General features: G+C 40.9%; 1 protein-coding gene across 2 annotated transcripts in view; it reads left to right on the forward strand.

Moving 5' to 3' along the window:
* nbeab (neurobeachin b) overlaps window positions 1-14,624 on the forward strand; it is a 401,639-nt gene extending 387,015 nt beyond the window's left edge. For both annotated transcript variants that reach the window (XM_073817484.1, XM_073817485.1), the window contains 4 exons: window positions 9,973-10,074; window positions 10,167-10,363; window positions 13,347-13,498; window positions 13,584-14,624. In XM_073817484.1, coding sequence (XP_073673585.1) covers window positions 9,973-10,074; window positions 10,167-10,363; window positions 13,347-13,498; window positions 13,584-13,674 — 542 coding nt within the window. In that variant the 3' untranslated portion in view covers window positions 13,675-14,624. The remainder of the gene's footprint in view (window positions 1-9,972; window positions 10,075-10,166; window positions 10,364-13,346; window positions 13,499-13,583) is intronic.
* Window positions 14,625-14,840: the final 216 nt, after the last annotated feature.

Consider the following 14,840-nt stretch of genomic DNA (forward strand, 5'->3'; position numbering starts at 1 on the left):
ATGGTCAGATTAATCTAGTGTGTGTGCATTCTGCTATAATGGCCTGGTATATTTGCTCACTTGCTGGGTGGGAGTGAAACCAGACGAAGGTTCGATTTCTTTTCCTCTGTCGGATTCACCTTGGGAGCCTCGCACAGAAACATCACTGGGAGGATATAAAGGCTGTCATTGGGTCGTGGAGTCGTGATGTCAGGGCAGATAATCTGCGGAGCGCTGGAGCCAGATGCAGAGAGACTGATAATAGAGTTAGAGGAGTGACACAGCAGCGCTCACTTATTATGATCAAGGAAATCTGTACTCCTCCTTTCTTTCTTTCTGCCTATATCTTCTGTTGTTTAATCTTTTGTCTGTGTTTCTTTTTGTATCTTTAGTTAGTTAATTCTGTCTTTGTTATTACATTTGTTTCTTTTTGTCTTTGTTCATTCTGTTAGTATCTTTTGTTCTTGAGTTTGTTAGTTTCTTTTGTGTATCTTTTCTTTTTCTTGTCTTTATTTGTTTTTTTAAATTATTCATTCGCAGTGTTGGGGAAAGTAATGCATGACAATATTGTTATTCCATGAAAAAGTAACTAATTGTGTTACGTTTTAATGGAAAGTAATCGATACTTTTTGACACCTCTGCTAGGCTTGCTTGTTTGTTTTTTGATAATAAAAAAAAACTTGCATTACTAATTTGAGAAAGTCACTCAGATATTTCATTTTAAATTTGAAAGTAATGCGTTACTTTACCAGTTACTTGAAAAAAGTAATCTGATTACATAACTCACATTACTTGATCATCTGTTTCTTTTTTAGGTGTATTATTCATTTAAGCTTTTGTTAGTTTCTTATCTTAGTTTTGCGTGTTTTTTGCTTGCTTATTTTCTATGTTTTTTGTTCTTTTGAATTGTTTGTTTGTTTGTTAATTTATTTCATTCTACATTTGAGTTACTTCTTGTCATCTCATCTGGGCTTGCTTGTTTGTTTTTTTAATAATAAAAAGACTAAAAGTTATATTTAGATGTGTGAGTAAATAAATGGGAAAACAAAGTTACTTGCGTTACTTATTTGAAAAAGTACCTCAGATTGTAAATTTAAAAGGAATGTATTACTTTATTAGTTACTAGTTACAAAAAGCAATCTGATTACAAAACTTGCGTTACTTGTTTACTATTCATTTGTTTCTTTCATTCTTAGATTTTTTTTTTGTTCTTTAATCTTTCAGTTGTTTGTCAGTTTTATAGATGTGTTTTTCATTCCTTAAGTTTTAATTTGTTTGTTTTTCTTACTTTTGTGTATTTTTACATGTTTGTTCTGCTTTTTTTTTTTTTTTCGTTTGTTTCTTGCTTTTGTATTGTTTGTTTGCTTGTTAATTTCTTTTATACTGCCTTTGAGTTACTTCTTGTCTCCTCAGCTGGGCTTGCTAGTTAGTTTTTTAATAATAAAAAGGCCAAAAGTTATATTTATATATTACCATTGCATGTTTTTTTTTTTTTTTGGTCTGTTATTTACTTGTTTATGCTGTCTGTCTTTCTTTTGTTTGTTTGTTTTTTGTTTTTTTTTGTGTTTGTTCTGTATGTCTGATTGTCTTCATTTTTTCATACAGATTTCTGTCTTTCATTCTGTCTTATTCACTTATATATTTTTTTTCCTTTTTTCATCTGTAATGCAATTGCTTATAAATGTGTCTGTCTTTCTTTAGTTAATTTGTTTTTTATTAAATTTCTTTCGATTCTCTGTCTTTTTTTTTTGCTCGCTCATTTACTCTAGTTTGTTTTTCCATTATTCTTTTGTTTGCTTGTTTCGTTTGTTCTATATGTCTATATGTCAGATGTTTTCGTCTGTAATTCACTTGTTATACCACCTGTCTGTCTGTCTTTGTTCTTTTGCTTTTTATTGAATTTGTTTAAATGCTCTGTCTTTTCATTTATTAACTCATTAACTGTTCCCTATCAGTCGGTCCGTTCGACGTCTCGTCGAGACCGACGAATTGGGATATCGCCTGGATAGACCAATCTACTTCGTGTGTATACAAACGAGCCAATGAATATTGGCATGCATGATTGCAGCCAGCTGCGGCTGATCACAGCGTGAGCATATAATACGCAGCAGGTGCATGCATCATCAAGCTTTCGCTTCGGAGCTGGACCATTATTGTGGAACGAGCCAAGAAGCAACACTCACCTTCCTTTGTCTCTTTTGTGTTGGCGGCACGGCGCTTCAGCGGCGTGGTCTTCCGTGTCGAGTGGAAGCACACAGCTGGTCTTCACCATCCACCTTCTGTGTTGCTGCGGCCATCTCCCCTGTGCGCCTCAGCATTAAAAGAGCAAATTCCTAAAAGAGCAATTTTTGAAAAGAGTGAATTTCTAAAAAAGAGCTCCACGGGTTGAGCGTCTTTTTAAAGACGAGGCGTCATGCCTTTCTCCCCGTGCGTTTCTGGGTGCGGCCGTTTCCTGGCGCCGGGTGATGGCCACGCACACTGCCTCACGTGTCTGGGCTTACAACACGCTGAGGCAGCGTTCGTGGATGAGTCATGTCCTCATTGTGGGGGGATGACCATCACGGAGCTGCGGACCAGACTCCGTTTCCTGCAAAGGGGCGGGGTTCCAGTCCCTCTGCCCAGAACGAACGTTCCTCCAGGCAAACGCCGGGGGGGCGTTGTCGCTGGAAGCAGAGGGCTGCCCGGTCTGACGGTGACGGTGAGGAACCCCCCGCCCATTCCATCGGCGGGGGCTCCTCCTTCCACCGACACTCCGTCGCCACCGGGGCTCTCAGGGGAGCGGGTTGGACCTCCCTTAGGGGTACCGCCCGTTACTTTTGGGGCCCCCCCCGACGAACAGATGTCGGTTGCAGCATCGGGGGGAGAGCCAGACCTCTCTGAGGAGGAGGAGGGCACACTGTCGTCCACTGGGCGGTCAGCGGTGCCCGATACTGACCCGGAGATGATGGCTATGCTTGCCCGGGCCGCCGAGAGGGTAGGGCTTGAATGGAACCCTCCATCACGTCCCGACCCCTCCCGGCTGGATGACTGGTATCTCGGGGTGGCCCGCGCTGGTTCTCAGCGCCCCACCCCGGTGCCATTCTTCCCGGAGGTGCATGAAGAACTCACCCGAACGTGGACGGCACCTTTCACTGCCCGAAACCGCTCGAGTGGGACTTCCTCCCTAACCACCCTTGATGGCGGACCAGCGCGGGGATACACGGCCGTCCCGCCGGTGGAGCGTGCGGTTGCGATGCAACTGTGTCCGGGCGCCGCTTCCACCTGGCGGGGCAACAATCCGTCGCTCCCGTCCCGGGCCTGTAGGCACTCGTCGGCTCTGATCGGCAGTGCCTATGCGGCCTGCGGCTCCGCTGGTTCCGCCCTTCACGCTATGGCGTTGCTACAGGTGCATCAGGCCCAGGCACTGAAAGACCTGTACGAGGGTGGTCACGACCCAGAAGTTCTCCGTGAACTTCGTATCGCCACGGACCTCGCGCTACGTGCGACGAAGGTGACCGCGCGGTCTCTGGGTCGTGCCATGTCCACCATGGTGGTCCAGGAACGCCATCTCTGGCTGTGTCTGGCTGATATGAGGGACTGCGATAAGACCAGGTTCCTCGACGCTCCGGTGTCCCAGACCGGCCTCTTCGGCGACGCTGTGGAGAACTTTGCCCAGCAGTTTTCCGCGGCCAAGAAGCAGACTGAGGCCATCAGTCACATCCTGCCCCGGCGTACAGCTGCTGCCTCCACCCGTCCGCCGGCGGCACCCCAGTCTGCTCGTCGCCGAGGGCGGCCCCCGGCTTCCGCCTCCGCTCCACAGCAGCCACCGCAGCAGCCTTCACAACGGCGCCGTGGAGCCGGTCGCCGGGCAGCCGCCCAGCCCGTCCAGGCCCCCACAAAGACCAGTGGGAAGCGTAAGAGCAAGAGACCCTGAGACGGGCGACCCAGAGATGGAGGATGCTGCTCTTCGGGAGATGGTGACCGCACCACTCCCTCCCCCGGAGGAGGGCCGGGCGGAGAATCTTTTGTTTGTTTTTTCCCCGCCACCGACCGTCAGGTCGGTGGTACCCAAATACTCGACAAAAGAGCAAATTTCTCTATCTCTGGGTCCCCATGTGGGACTACGGGGAGTGCGCAGGTCATCCCTGCGCCTCACCCGTCCTCCCCCCTCGCCAGCGAGCGACGATGGGCGGTTCGAGAGTACGGCGAGACGGACTACTCACGCACCATCGGCTCATACGCAGGTAAGCGTCTCACACACTCAACATACAGACGCTCTGACCCCGCCCCGGTCCGGCAACGAGACTGTGAGGCAGGGGCCCTGCCCCCCTCATCGCTGCTCCCCCGCGGGTACGCCGATGGTCCCCCTTGTGCCGCTTGTTCATTTTCTGGGGGCCTGGAAAGAGCTTCCCAGCCCATCTTGCTGGCTCCTTCGGACCATCACTTCCGGCTATGCGATTCAGTTCGCCCGGCGCCCTCCCAAGTTCAGAGGGATTCACTTCACCTCTGTCAGGGCCGCAGATGCTCCCATCTTGCGTGCAGAGATCGCTTCCTTGCTGGCGAAGGAAGCGATACAGCCGGTCCCTCCAGCCGATATGAGGACAGGCTTTTACAGCCCGTACTTCATAGTACCCAAGAAAAGCGGCGGGCTTCGACCGATCTTGGATCTGCGCGTCTTGAACAGGGCCCTTCACAGGCTACCGTTCAAAATGCTCACTCAGAAACACATTTTCAAATGTGTCCGTCCCCAAGATTGGTTTGCAGCGATCGACCTGAAGGACGCGTACTTTCATGTCTCAATCCTTCCGCGCCACAGACCCTTTCTGCGGTTCGCGTTCGAAGGCAGGGCATATCAGTACAAGGTCCTGCCCTTCGGGCTGTCCCTCTCCCCCCGTGTCTTCACGAAGGTCGCGGAGGCGGCCCTTGTTCCCCTCAGAGAACAGGGCATTCGCATTCTCAACTACCTCGACGACTGGCTCATCCTAGCACAGTCTCGGGCTCAGTTATGCGAACACAGGGACCTGGTGCTCGCACACCTCAGCCAGTTGGGTCTTCGGGTCAACTGGGAAAAGAGCAAACTCTCTCCAACACAGAGAATCTCTTTTCTCGGTATGGAACTGGACTCGGTCAGCCAGACAGCACGCCTCACGCAGGAACGTGCTCAGTCGGTGTTGAACTGCCTAGACACGTTCAAGAGCAGGACAGCGGTCCCACTGAAACAATTTCAGAGGCTCCTGGGGCATATGGCAGCAGCTTCGGCGGTGACACCGCTCGGGCTGCTCCATATGAGACCGCTTCAACACTGGCTCCATGGCCGAGTCCCGAGGAGAGCGTGGCTTCGCGGCTCTCACCGGGTTCAGATAACTCCGGCTTGCCGCCAGACTTTCACCCCGTGGTCAGACCTCTCATTCCTACGGGCTGGAGTACCCATGGAACAGGTCTCCAGGCATGCTGTGGTTCACACGGATGCCTCCGCCACCGGGTGGGGAGCCACGTACGACGGACAGGCAGTTTCAGGGGTTTGGACGGGCCCCCAGCTGACTTGGCACATCAACTGCCTCGAGTTGCTTGCAGTACGTCTCGCCCTGCTCCGCCTCAAGGGGCACCTACGTGGCAAACACGTGCTGGTCCGTACAGACAATATTGCGACCGTTGCGTACATCAACCGGCAAGGCGGTCTACGCTCCCGTCGCATGTCGCAACTCGCCCGTCATCTCCTCTTGTGGAGTCAGAAGCATCTGAGGTCGCTTCGTGCCATTCACATTCCCGGGTTGCTCAACCGTGTGGCCGACGAGCTCTCACGAGCTGCGCTTCCCGGAGAGTGGAGACTCCACCCCCAGTCGGTTCAGCTGATTTGGAGACGCTTCGGCGAGGCTCAAGTAGATCTGTTCGCCTCCCCGGAGACAGCCCACTGCCAGCTCTTTTTCTCCCTGACCGAGGGCACACTCGGCACGGATGCACTGGCATGCAGCTGGCCGCGGGGCCTCCGCAAATATGCGTTTCCCCCAGTGAGCCTTCTCGCACAGACATTGTGCAAGATCAGGGAGGACGAGGAGCAGGTCCTTCTGGTAGCCCCTTATTGGCCCACTCGGACCTGGTTCCCCGAACTCATGCTCCTCGCGACAGCCCCTCCCTGGCAAATTCCTCTGAGGAAGGATCTTCTGACTCAGAGACGGGGCACCTTGTGGCACCCGCGTCCAGACCTCTGGAAATTACATGTCTGGTCCCTGGACGGGACGCGGAGGTTCTAAGTGACCTACCCCAAGGGGTAGTTGACACTATTACTTCGGCGCGAGCGCAGTCTACTAGACATGCCTACGCCCTTAAATGGAACCTGTTCGTTGATTGGTGTTCCTCCCGGGGAGAGGACCCCCGAAGATGCCCGATCAGAACCGTGCTCTCCTTTTTGCAGCAAGGGTTGGAGCGTAGGCTGTCCCCCTCAACCCTTAAAGTCTATGTGGCTGCTATAGCTGCCAACCACGACCTCATAGAAGGAAGGTCGGTAGGGAAGCACGACCTGGTCACCAGGTTTCTTAGGGGAGCCAGGAGATTGAATCCCACTAGGCCCCCTTCCGTGCCCTCTTGGGACCTGTCGCTAGTGCTCTCAGCACTGCAGCAGGCTCCCTTTGAGCCTTTGCAGTCAGTTGAGCTGAAGTTTCTCTCAATGAAAACTCTGCTCCTGCTTGCATTGGCTTCCATCAAGAGGGTAGGAGACCTGCATGCATTTTCGGTCAACGATTCGTGCCTAGAGTTTGGCCCGGCGGATTCCCAGGTAACACTGAGGCCCCGGCCAGGTTATGTGCCCAAGGTTCCCACGACTCCCTTCAGGGACCAAGTGGTGAGCCTGCAAGCGCTGCCCTCGGAGGAGGCAGACCCAGCCCTAGCTTTGCTTTGCCCCGTCCGAGCACTTAGATGCTACGTTGACCGGACACAAAGCTTCAGGACCTCAGACCAGCTCTTTGTGTGTCATGGAGGCAGGCAGAAGGGGAATGCCGTCTCCAAGCAGAGGATGGCCCACTGGATAGTGGATGCCATTACCCTGGCCTATCAGGTTCAGGGTGTGCCCTGCCCCCTCAGGCTGAGAGCGCACTCGACTAGGAGTGTCGCATCCTCCTGGGCATTGGCTCGTGGCGCCTCGCTAAATGACATTTGTAGAGCGGCGGGCTGGGCGACCCCTAACACGTTCACAAGGTTCTATAGCCTTCGTGTAGACACAGTTTCCTCCTGTGTTCTCACCTCAAACGGGTAGGCACAGAGAGGCCTTGGGTCGGCTTGCTATACTGCTCCAGAGTAACCTAAGAGTAGCTCTGTCGAGCTCCTCCGCTGAGCTTGACAGCCGACGTAGCGGAACGTCAGGCGTCAGGCCCTCACTCGATGAATCCTTCAGAACCGATAGAGGGCTAGGCTCTACGTAGAGACTCAGTTGCATCTCTTACAATTCCACATTGCGCCCTAGAGGCTGTGTGTTTCCCCGGTAGTACTTCTACCAGTATACGAGGGTTCAATCACCTCCAATCTTCCATATAAACCGGAATTGAGTTATATGTGTATTGCTCCGAACCTCCTATCGGAAGGACGTGAGCTCCGCATATTCCCAGTGCTTCAGTTTCACTGAAATAGATGGTGCTGAGTTATAAAGCAGTGACTGACTCTCCTTGATGCGAGCCCCTGGCCAAAGCCAGTAACGGGTCCCAGGGGGCCCGCTCAGGACACTGGAAGGGACAGCAGCCACGGCGCTTTGTTAGGGATCCCAATTCGTCGGTCTCGACGAGACGTCGAACGGACCGACTGATAGGGAACGTCTCGGTTACGTATTGTAACCCTCGTTCCCTGAAGGAGGGAACGGAGACGTCTCGTCCCGTCGCCGAGGCTCCTGTACCACCGCTGTACGGCCGGGCCTGTCCCAGCTCCTCAGCGAAACCTTGATGATGCATGCACCTGCTGCGTATTATATGCTCACGCTGTGATCAGCCGCAGCTGGCTGCAATCATGCATGCCAATATTCATTGGCTCGTTTGTATACACACGAAGTAGATTGGTCTATCCAGGCGATATCCCAATTCGTCGGTCTCGACGAGACGTCTCCGTTCCCTCCTTCAGGGAACGAGGGTTACAATACGTAACCGAGACGTTTTGCTTCCTCACTGCACAAATCAAGCTAATTACACCACAGGCCCCGTTTTCCTTACGCTCGAATTGCTTCTCTAACTTACTGCAGTGTGTACAAATATACAAGCGTCTTCAAGCGTGATGGTGGAGACCCAGGAGGCAGAGGAGTTTAATGATTCTACCTGTTATTTCTCAAATGAACCGCTCTGGAAATTGCAGCAGTGGACCTTATAATAAGCAATATGAAGACGTGATGGGGATGTAGTCCACACTGTTCATCTCATATCTCGGCTGTTGTTTGTTTAGAGGCAGATTTTGAATTAGTTTTCTGGTTTTTCCAAAATGAGCTTTTTCATGGCAGTTCAGCGAGTCGTCCAGCTGGTCCTGAGGTACCACAGGTGTCTTTAAATGACCTTATATCACCTCTTCCCTCCCTCTCATCCATCATGTGGCAGTGTATGGGATTTAGAGGCTGTTGGGCCGCTGCCTCCTGAAGCAGATGTTCTCCAGGGCTGTTCCCCTGACCTGCTTTATTGTGTTTTTTCTCGTATTGGTTATATTGTGTTTGTGTAGTATTTTTACTGGATTACCTTCCAGGCAGAATCAGGTTCATTGGTTTTAGTCATGTGCACTGCAAGATTCGGCTAAAACAAAACAAGTTGCTTTTATAACATCATCCAAAATCATCCATATAAGAGTGCTTATATTTTTTCGTATAATTATTTTTTATTAATTAATATACTATTTAGTTTTGCCATTGTTTTATTATTATTATTTCATATTTCAAAACCCAACGTCTGAGTCCGTCTTAAATCTATTCTTGTGGAAGTATTTGTAATTTAGTTTATTGTTGTCATTATTATATTTTAATAAATAATTAAGTACAGCAGGAGCCAACAGTTTACCAATATATCTAATTTTATTTATGTATTTATATTTTTTTCTGTTTTTTGTTTATTTTTTTCTGATATTTCTCCTTTGATTTATTTTTTGTTGTTGTTATTATTATTATCATTATAGATTTAATTATATTTTTCTTATATATAAAAATGCAAAAAGTTATTTATTTTATTTAGTATTATTATTATTATTATTTTAATTGAAATTTTATATTTCAAAGTCCTAAAGTCAAATCCTAAAATACTACTAGTGAGAACACTTCTATTATTATTATTTTGTCTAAGACCACTAATGAGAATTCTTCCTTTTTTTTCAGTTTGTTTTTAATTTCCTAAATCTATTTTTTAAAAGTACTTATAATTTACTTATTATTATTTTATAAGTCTGATGAGTATCTTCTACTATTTATTTATCTATAATGCTGTATCTATCTTTTCTACTTTTTTTTCTGTTAATATATTTATTATTTGGTTTATTTTTGTTGTTATTGTTGTTGTTATTATTATAACATTTTTAATGATGTATTTTAAAAATCCTAAAAGTAAAACTCCTAAAAGTCAATGTTACTGTTTGTATTTAAAATGTATTATTGTTGTAATTTTTTTGAATCCTAAAGACAATTTATTATTATTATTGTAATTTTATTTTTTAAAAATCCTAAAGTCAAAATCCTAAAAGACAATTTGTTGTTATTATTATAATTATTATTTTTATTCTTATTGTAATTTTATTTTTTAAATCTTAACATCAAAATCCTGAAAGTCCACTAGTGAAAATGCTTTAATTTCTATTTATATATATTTTTATATTTATATTTCTAATTTATTTCAAAAATGAGAATTAATTTATGTTTATGTGTGTAATTTTTTATTTTAATAATTTTTTAATTGTACATTTCAAAATCCTGAAATAACACATTTATTTTTTCTTTTAAATCTTAGTTCCACTGTTGTTTTTCTGTTTCCTGCTGTGTAATGTGTGTGTGTTTCCTGTGCTCATTTGCAGGTGATTACCCAGCTCCCCGTGCGGTTCTGACCGGTCATGACTATGAGGTGGTGTGTGTGTCAGTGTGTGCTGAGCTGGGAATTGTAATCAGTGGAGCAAAAGGTGAGTGAGAGCAGAGCATTGTGGGATATGAAGTGAAGAAGCAGTGTGTGATTCCACAAGAGCATCACTTATTAGACATGTCTGTTTATCAGAGGGGCCGTGTCTGGTCCACACCATCACTGGGGATCTTCTGAGGGCTCTGGAGGGCCCTGACAGCTGTGTGCTTCCCCGCCTGATCTCAGTGTCCAGTGAGGGTCACTGCATCATCTACTTTGACAGGGGTCAGTTCTGCAACTTCAGCATCAATGGCAAACTGCTGGCCCAGATGGAGATTAACGACTCCACGCGTGTAAGTTTCCAAATCTTTGTTTGGTCACACACATGCTGGTCTGTTACATTAATACTGCTGTTGCACATGAAGCATTTAGATTTCTATAGCAATGCCATGGTTGTCTAGTAAAGCCCTATGGCCGCAATTGCAGTATTGTTTGTTGATGAACATGAATGATGAATTCTGAAAGTAAATTCTGGTAAAATAAGCCACTTTTCAACAAATGTTACATTTTAATTTCAATTGAGGATTTATTGGTAAAGTAAATTACGTAGTCTAGTGGTTTTATATAGACAATAATTTATTTAAATTAATTATTATTATTATTTTATTATTATTATTTATCTAAATCTATTATTACCAATAATGAGAATGCTTCTATTTTTTCTATTTGTTTTGAATTTCTTTAATGTTTTTTTATTAAAGTATTAATAATTTAGTTTATTATTATTATTATTATTACTATTTATGAATTATTTTTATATTATTTATTATTTATTTATTTGATTAAATTAATTATAATTTAGTTATTATTTAATAATTTGTATTATTATTTAATGCATTAATATATCTCAATTTATTATATTTCCTAAGTCCTAAGACCAATAATGAGAATAAATCTATTTTTTCTCTATTTTTAATTTCTTAAATCTATTTTCATTAAAGTATTTATAATTTAGTTTATTATTATTATTATTATTATTATTAATATTTAATATATTAATACATCTAAATTTACTGTATTTCAAAATCCTAAGTATAAGACCAATAATGAGAATGCTTCTACTTTTTTTCTATTTGTTTTTAATTTCTTTAATTTATTTTTATTAAAATATTTATAATTTAATTTATTATTATTATTTAATATTTTATGTATTATTTATATATGTTTATTTATTAATAGTCTATTTTTAAAGTATTTATAATTTAGTTTATAATTATTATTATTGTTGTTATTATTATTTAATATACTAATATATCTCAATTTATTATATTTCAAAATCTAAGACCAATAATAAAAAGGTTTCTATTTTTTCTATTTGTTTTTAATTTCCTTAATCTGTATTTTTATTCAAGTAGTTATAATTTAATTTATTATTATTGTTATTTATTATTGTATGTATTATTTATATGTTGTATATTATTTATTAATAATCTATTTTTAATGTATTTATAATTTAGTTATTATTAATATTATTAATATTAATACTATTTAATATATTAGTATATCTCAATTTACTATATTTCTGAAGCATAAGTCCAATAATGAGAATGTTTCTATTTTTTTCTATTTGTTTTTAATTTCTTTAATCTGTATTTTTATTTAACTATTTATAATTTAGTTTATTATTATTATTTAATATATTAATATAGCTCAATTTATTCTATTCCAAAATCCTAAGTCTAAGACCAAAAATAAAAAGGTTTCTATTTTTTCTATTTGTTTTTAATTTCCTTAATCTGTATTTTTATTCAATTATTTATTTATAATTTAATTTATTATTATTGTTATTTATTATTGTATGTATGTTTTATATTATTTATTAATAATCTATTTTTAATGTATTTATAATTTAGTTATTATTATTAATATTAATACTATTTAATATATTAGTATATCTCAATTTACTATATTTCTGAATCCTAAGTCTTAGACCAATAATGAGAATGTTTCTATTTTTTCTATTTGTTTTTAATTTCTTTAATCTGTATTTTTATTTAACTATTTATAATTTAGTTTATTATTATTATTTAATATATTAATATAGCTCAATTTATTCTATTCCAAAATCTTAAAGTCTAAGACCAAAAATGAGAATGTTTCTATTTTTTCTATTTGTTATTCATTTCTTTAATCTGTATTTTTATTTAACTATTTATAATTTAGTTTAATATGATTATGATTATTATTTAATATTTTATTATGTTATAATATTTAGTTTTTCATATTATTTATTATTATTTTATTTTCATTAAATTAATTATAATTTAGTTAAGACCAATAATTTTTTTTCTATTTGTTTTTCATTTCCTTAATCTTTTTTTCCCTTATTTTATAATATAAGCATTTTATATATGAATATTTTATTAAAGTTAATTTTAATTATTATTTCATATTTTATTAATTATATTTTACATCATTTATTAACATCATTAATCAATATTTAAATAATTGGTAAGCATATAGATTTTGTGTATATAATGTCAAATTACATTTGGTACATTTAGTTAGTAAAAAAACAATAGTAATATTTCATAATGTTATTATTATTAATAATAATATTATATCATTTTTTGTTATAAACTCAACTGTTGAAATCTTTGGGGTTGGCAAGATTTTTTTTATGTGATTTGTTGTTTTTTTGGCCTTTAACTTTAGCCTTCAATTATTTGCTCTATATACAGTAAAATAAAATGATTGTGAAATATTATTACAATTATTTCAAGTAATTATTACTATTATTATTATTTAAAATAATTGTACTATATAAGACAAATATATATATAATTTAAATATATGATATTTAAATGGTTGAATGGATGATTTCTCAGCAGCCATTACTCCAGTCTTCAGTGTCATATGATCCTCAGAAATGATTTTAATGTTAATTTGGTGTTCAAGAAACATTTCTTATTAGTATCAATGTTTAATTAGTTGTGCTGTTTTATATTTTTGTGGAAATTGTGATATCTATTTTTTTTTTTGTATTTTAAATGATAATTTTTTTTTTCTGAAAAGTTCAAAAGGACAGCTTTTTTGTCACTATTAATTGATTTAATGTGTCCTTGTTAAATAAAAGTATTACTTTCTTTCCAAAAACATACTGCCCCCAAACTTTTGAATGGTAGACTATTAGTAACCATATCTGGAATATTACTATTATTACATACAACTGAATACTTGTTAATGACATCAGAACAGGAAATATTTTTCTAGCTGCTTAAGTTGAGAAAACAGTACTCCGACTTTCCTGAGCTGTATTTCCCTCTCTTTTGTCAGGCCATCCTCCTGAGCAGTGATGGCCAGAATCTAGTGACTGGAGGAGATAGCGGGGTGGTGGAGGTCTGGCAGGCCTGTGACTTCAAACAGCTGTACGTCTACCCTGGCTGTGACGCCGGCATCCGAGCCATGGACCTGTCACACGATCAGAGGTCAAACTCAAGTTTATACTTTCAGACAAACAGTACAAACCAATCCAAATCTGGTTTAAACCTGACTCCTTTTCCATATTTTCAGGACTCTGATCACAGGCATGGCGTCTGGCAGCATCGTGGCTTTCAACATAGATTTTAATCGCTGGCATTTTGAGCATCAGAACAGGTACTAAGAGCCATCAGCCAATGACGGCCAGCTACAGCCTCGGGCGGTAACGTGCCATACGGGAGGTGTGACGTAGCAACTGAAGATAGTTGGAGAAGTGCGGTAACCTACACTGAGATCCAGCTGCTTGAGCAAATGTAGACGCGTCTCAAAAATGCACAGGAGCGACTGACAGATGACAGTTTCAAAAAGAACGGAAAGAGCACAGATGGAGGCCAGATTTTCATCACAAATTATTTTATCTAATTGTCATCTGAGCCAACAATAGTCTCGTCAAAAACAGCCTTTTTACTCGTAGTCCCGTCATTTTAACTGTATCCGTGACACTTTGCATAGAGATCCAATAACAATATTTTTATGAGGTTTATTTTCTACCGGCTTGCAGCATATTTCACTTTTATCTAGGTTTTTTTCTACAGGCCCTTGGGAAAGAAAAGCTACCTGAACAATAAATAAGTAAATAAAAAAGTCCTCCCTGAACCTGTGATGCTCTAGAATTTCTTTTAAACTTGTCTGTGAGGCTGCTTTCGGAAATATTCTGCGATCGAATTCTGTTTGTCCTGTGTTCATGCATTTGACATCAATTCGTCAAATGCTTTTTGATATGATTACAACAAAAAAAAAAAAACGATAAGGTTTTTGTTTAATGTGACGTCCTGTAATGTTCGTTCAGTCATTCTTCTCACGTGAGGATGAATGGTTTGTCTGTTGTGGATGTATTTCATTTCAGAAGTCAAAAGTTTACATACACCTTGCGGAATCTGCAAAATGTTAATTCATTTACCAAAATGAGAGGGATCATGCAAAAATTTTTTGTTTTTTATTTGACCTGAATAAGATATTTCACATAAAAGACATTTAAATATAGTCCACAAGAGAAAATAATTACTGAATTTATAAAAAATGACCCTGTTCAAAAGTTTACATACACTTGATTTTCTAATACTGTGTTGTTACCTGAATGATCAACAGCTGTTTTTTTGTTTTTTTTTTTGGTTTAGGACAACTGAGGGACTCATATGCAACTATTACAGAAGGTTCAAACGCTCACTGATGCTTCAGAAGGAAAAACGATGCATTAAGAGCGGGGGGTGAAAACATTTTGAATTTGAAGATCGGGGTAAATTTTTGTCATTTTGTCTTCTGGGAAACATGATCTTCGGTAGCTTCTGA

This window comes from Garra rufa, chromosome 14 (genome assembly GCF_049309525.1).
Source record: "Garra rufa chromosome 14, GarRuf1.0, whole genome shotgun sequence".
Classification (NCBI taxonomy): domain Eukaryota; kingdom Metazoa; phylum Chordata; class Actinopteri; order Cypriniformes; family Cyprinidae; genus Garra; species Garra rufa.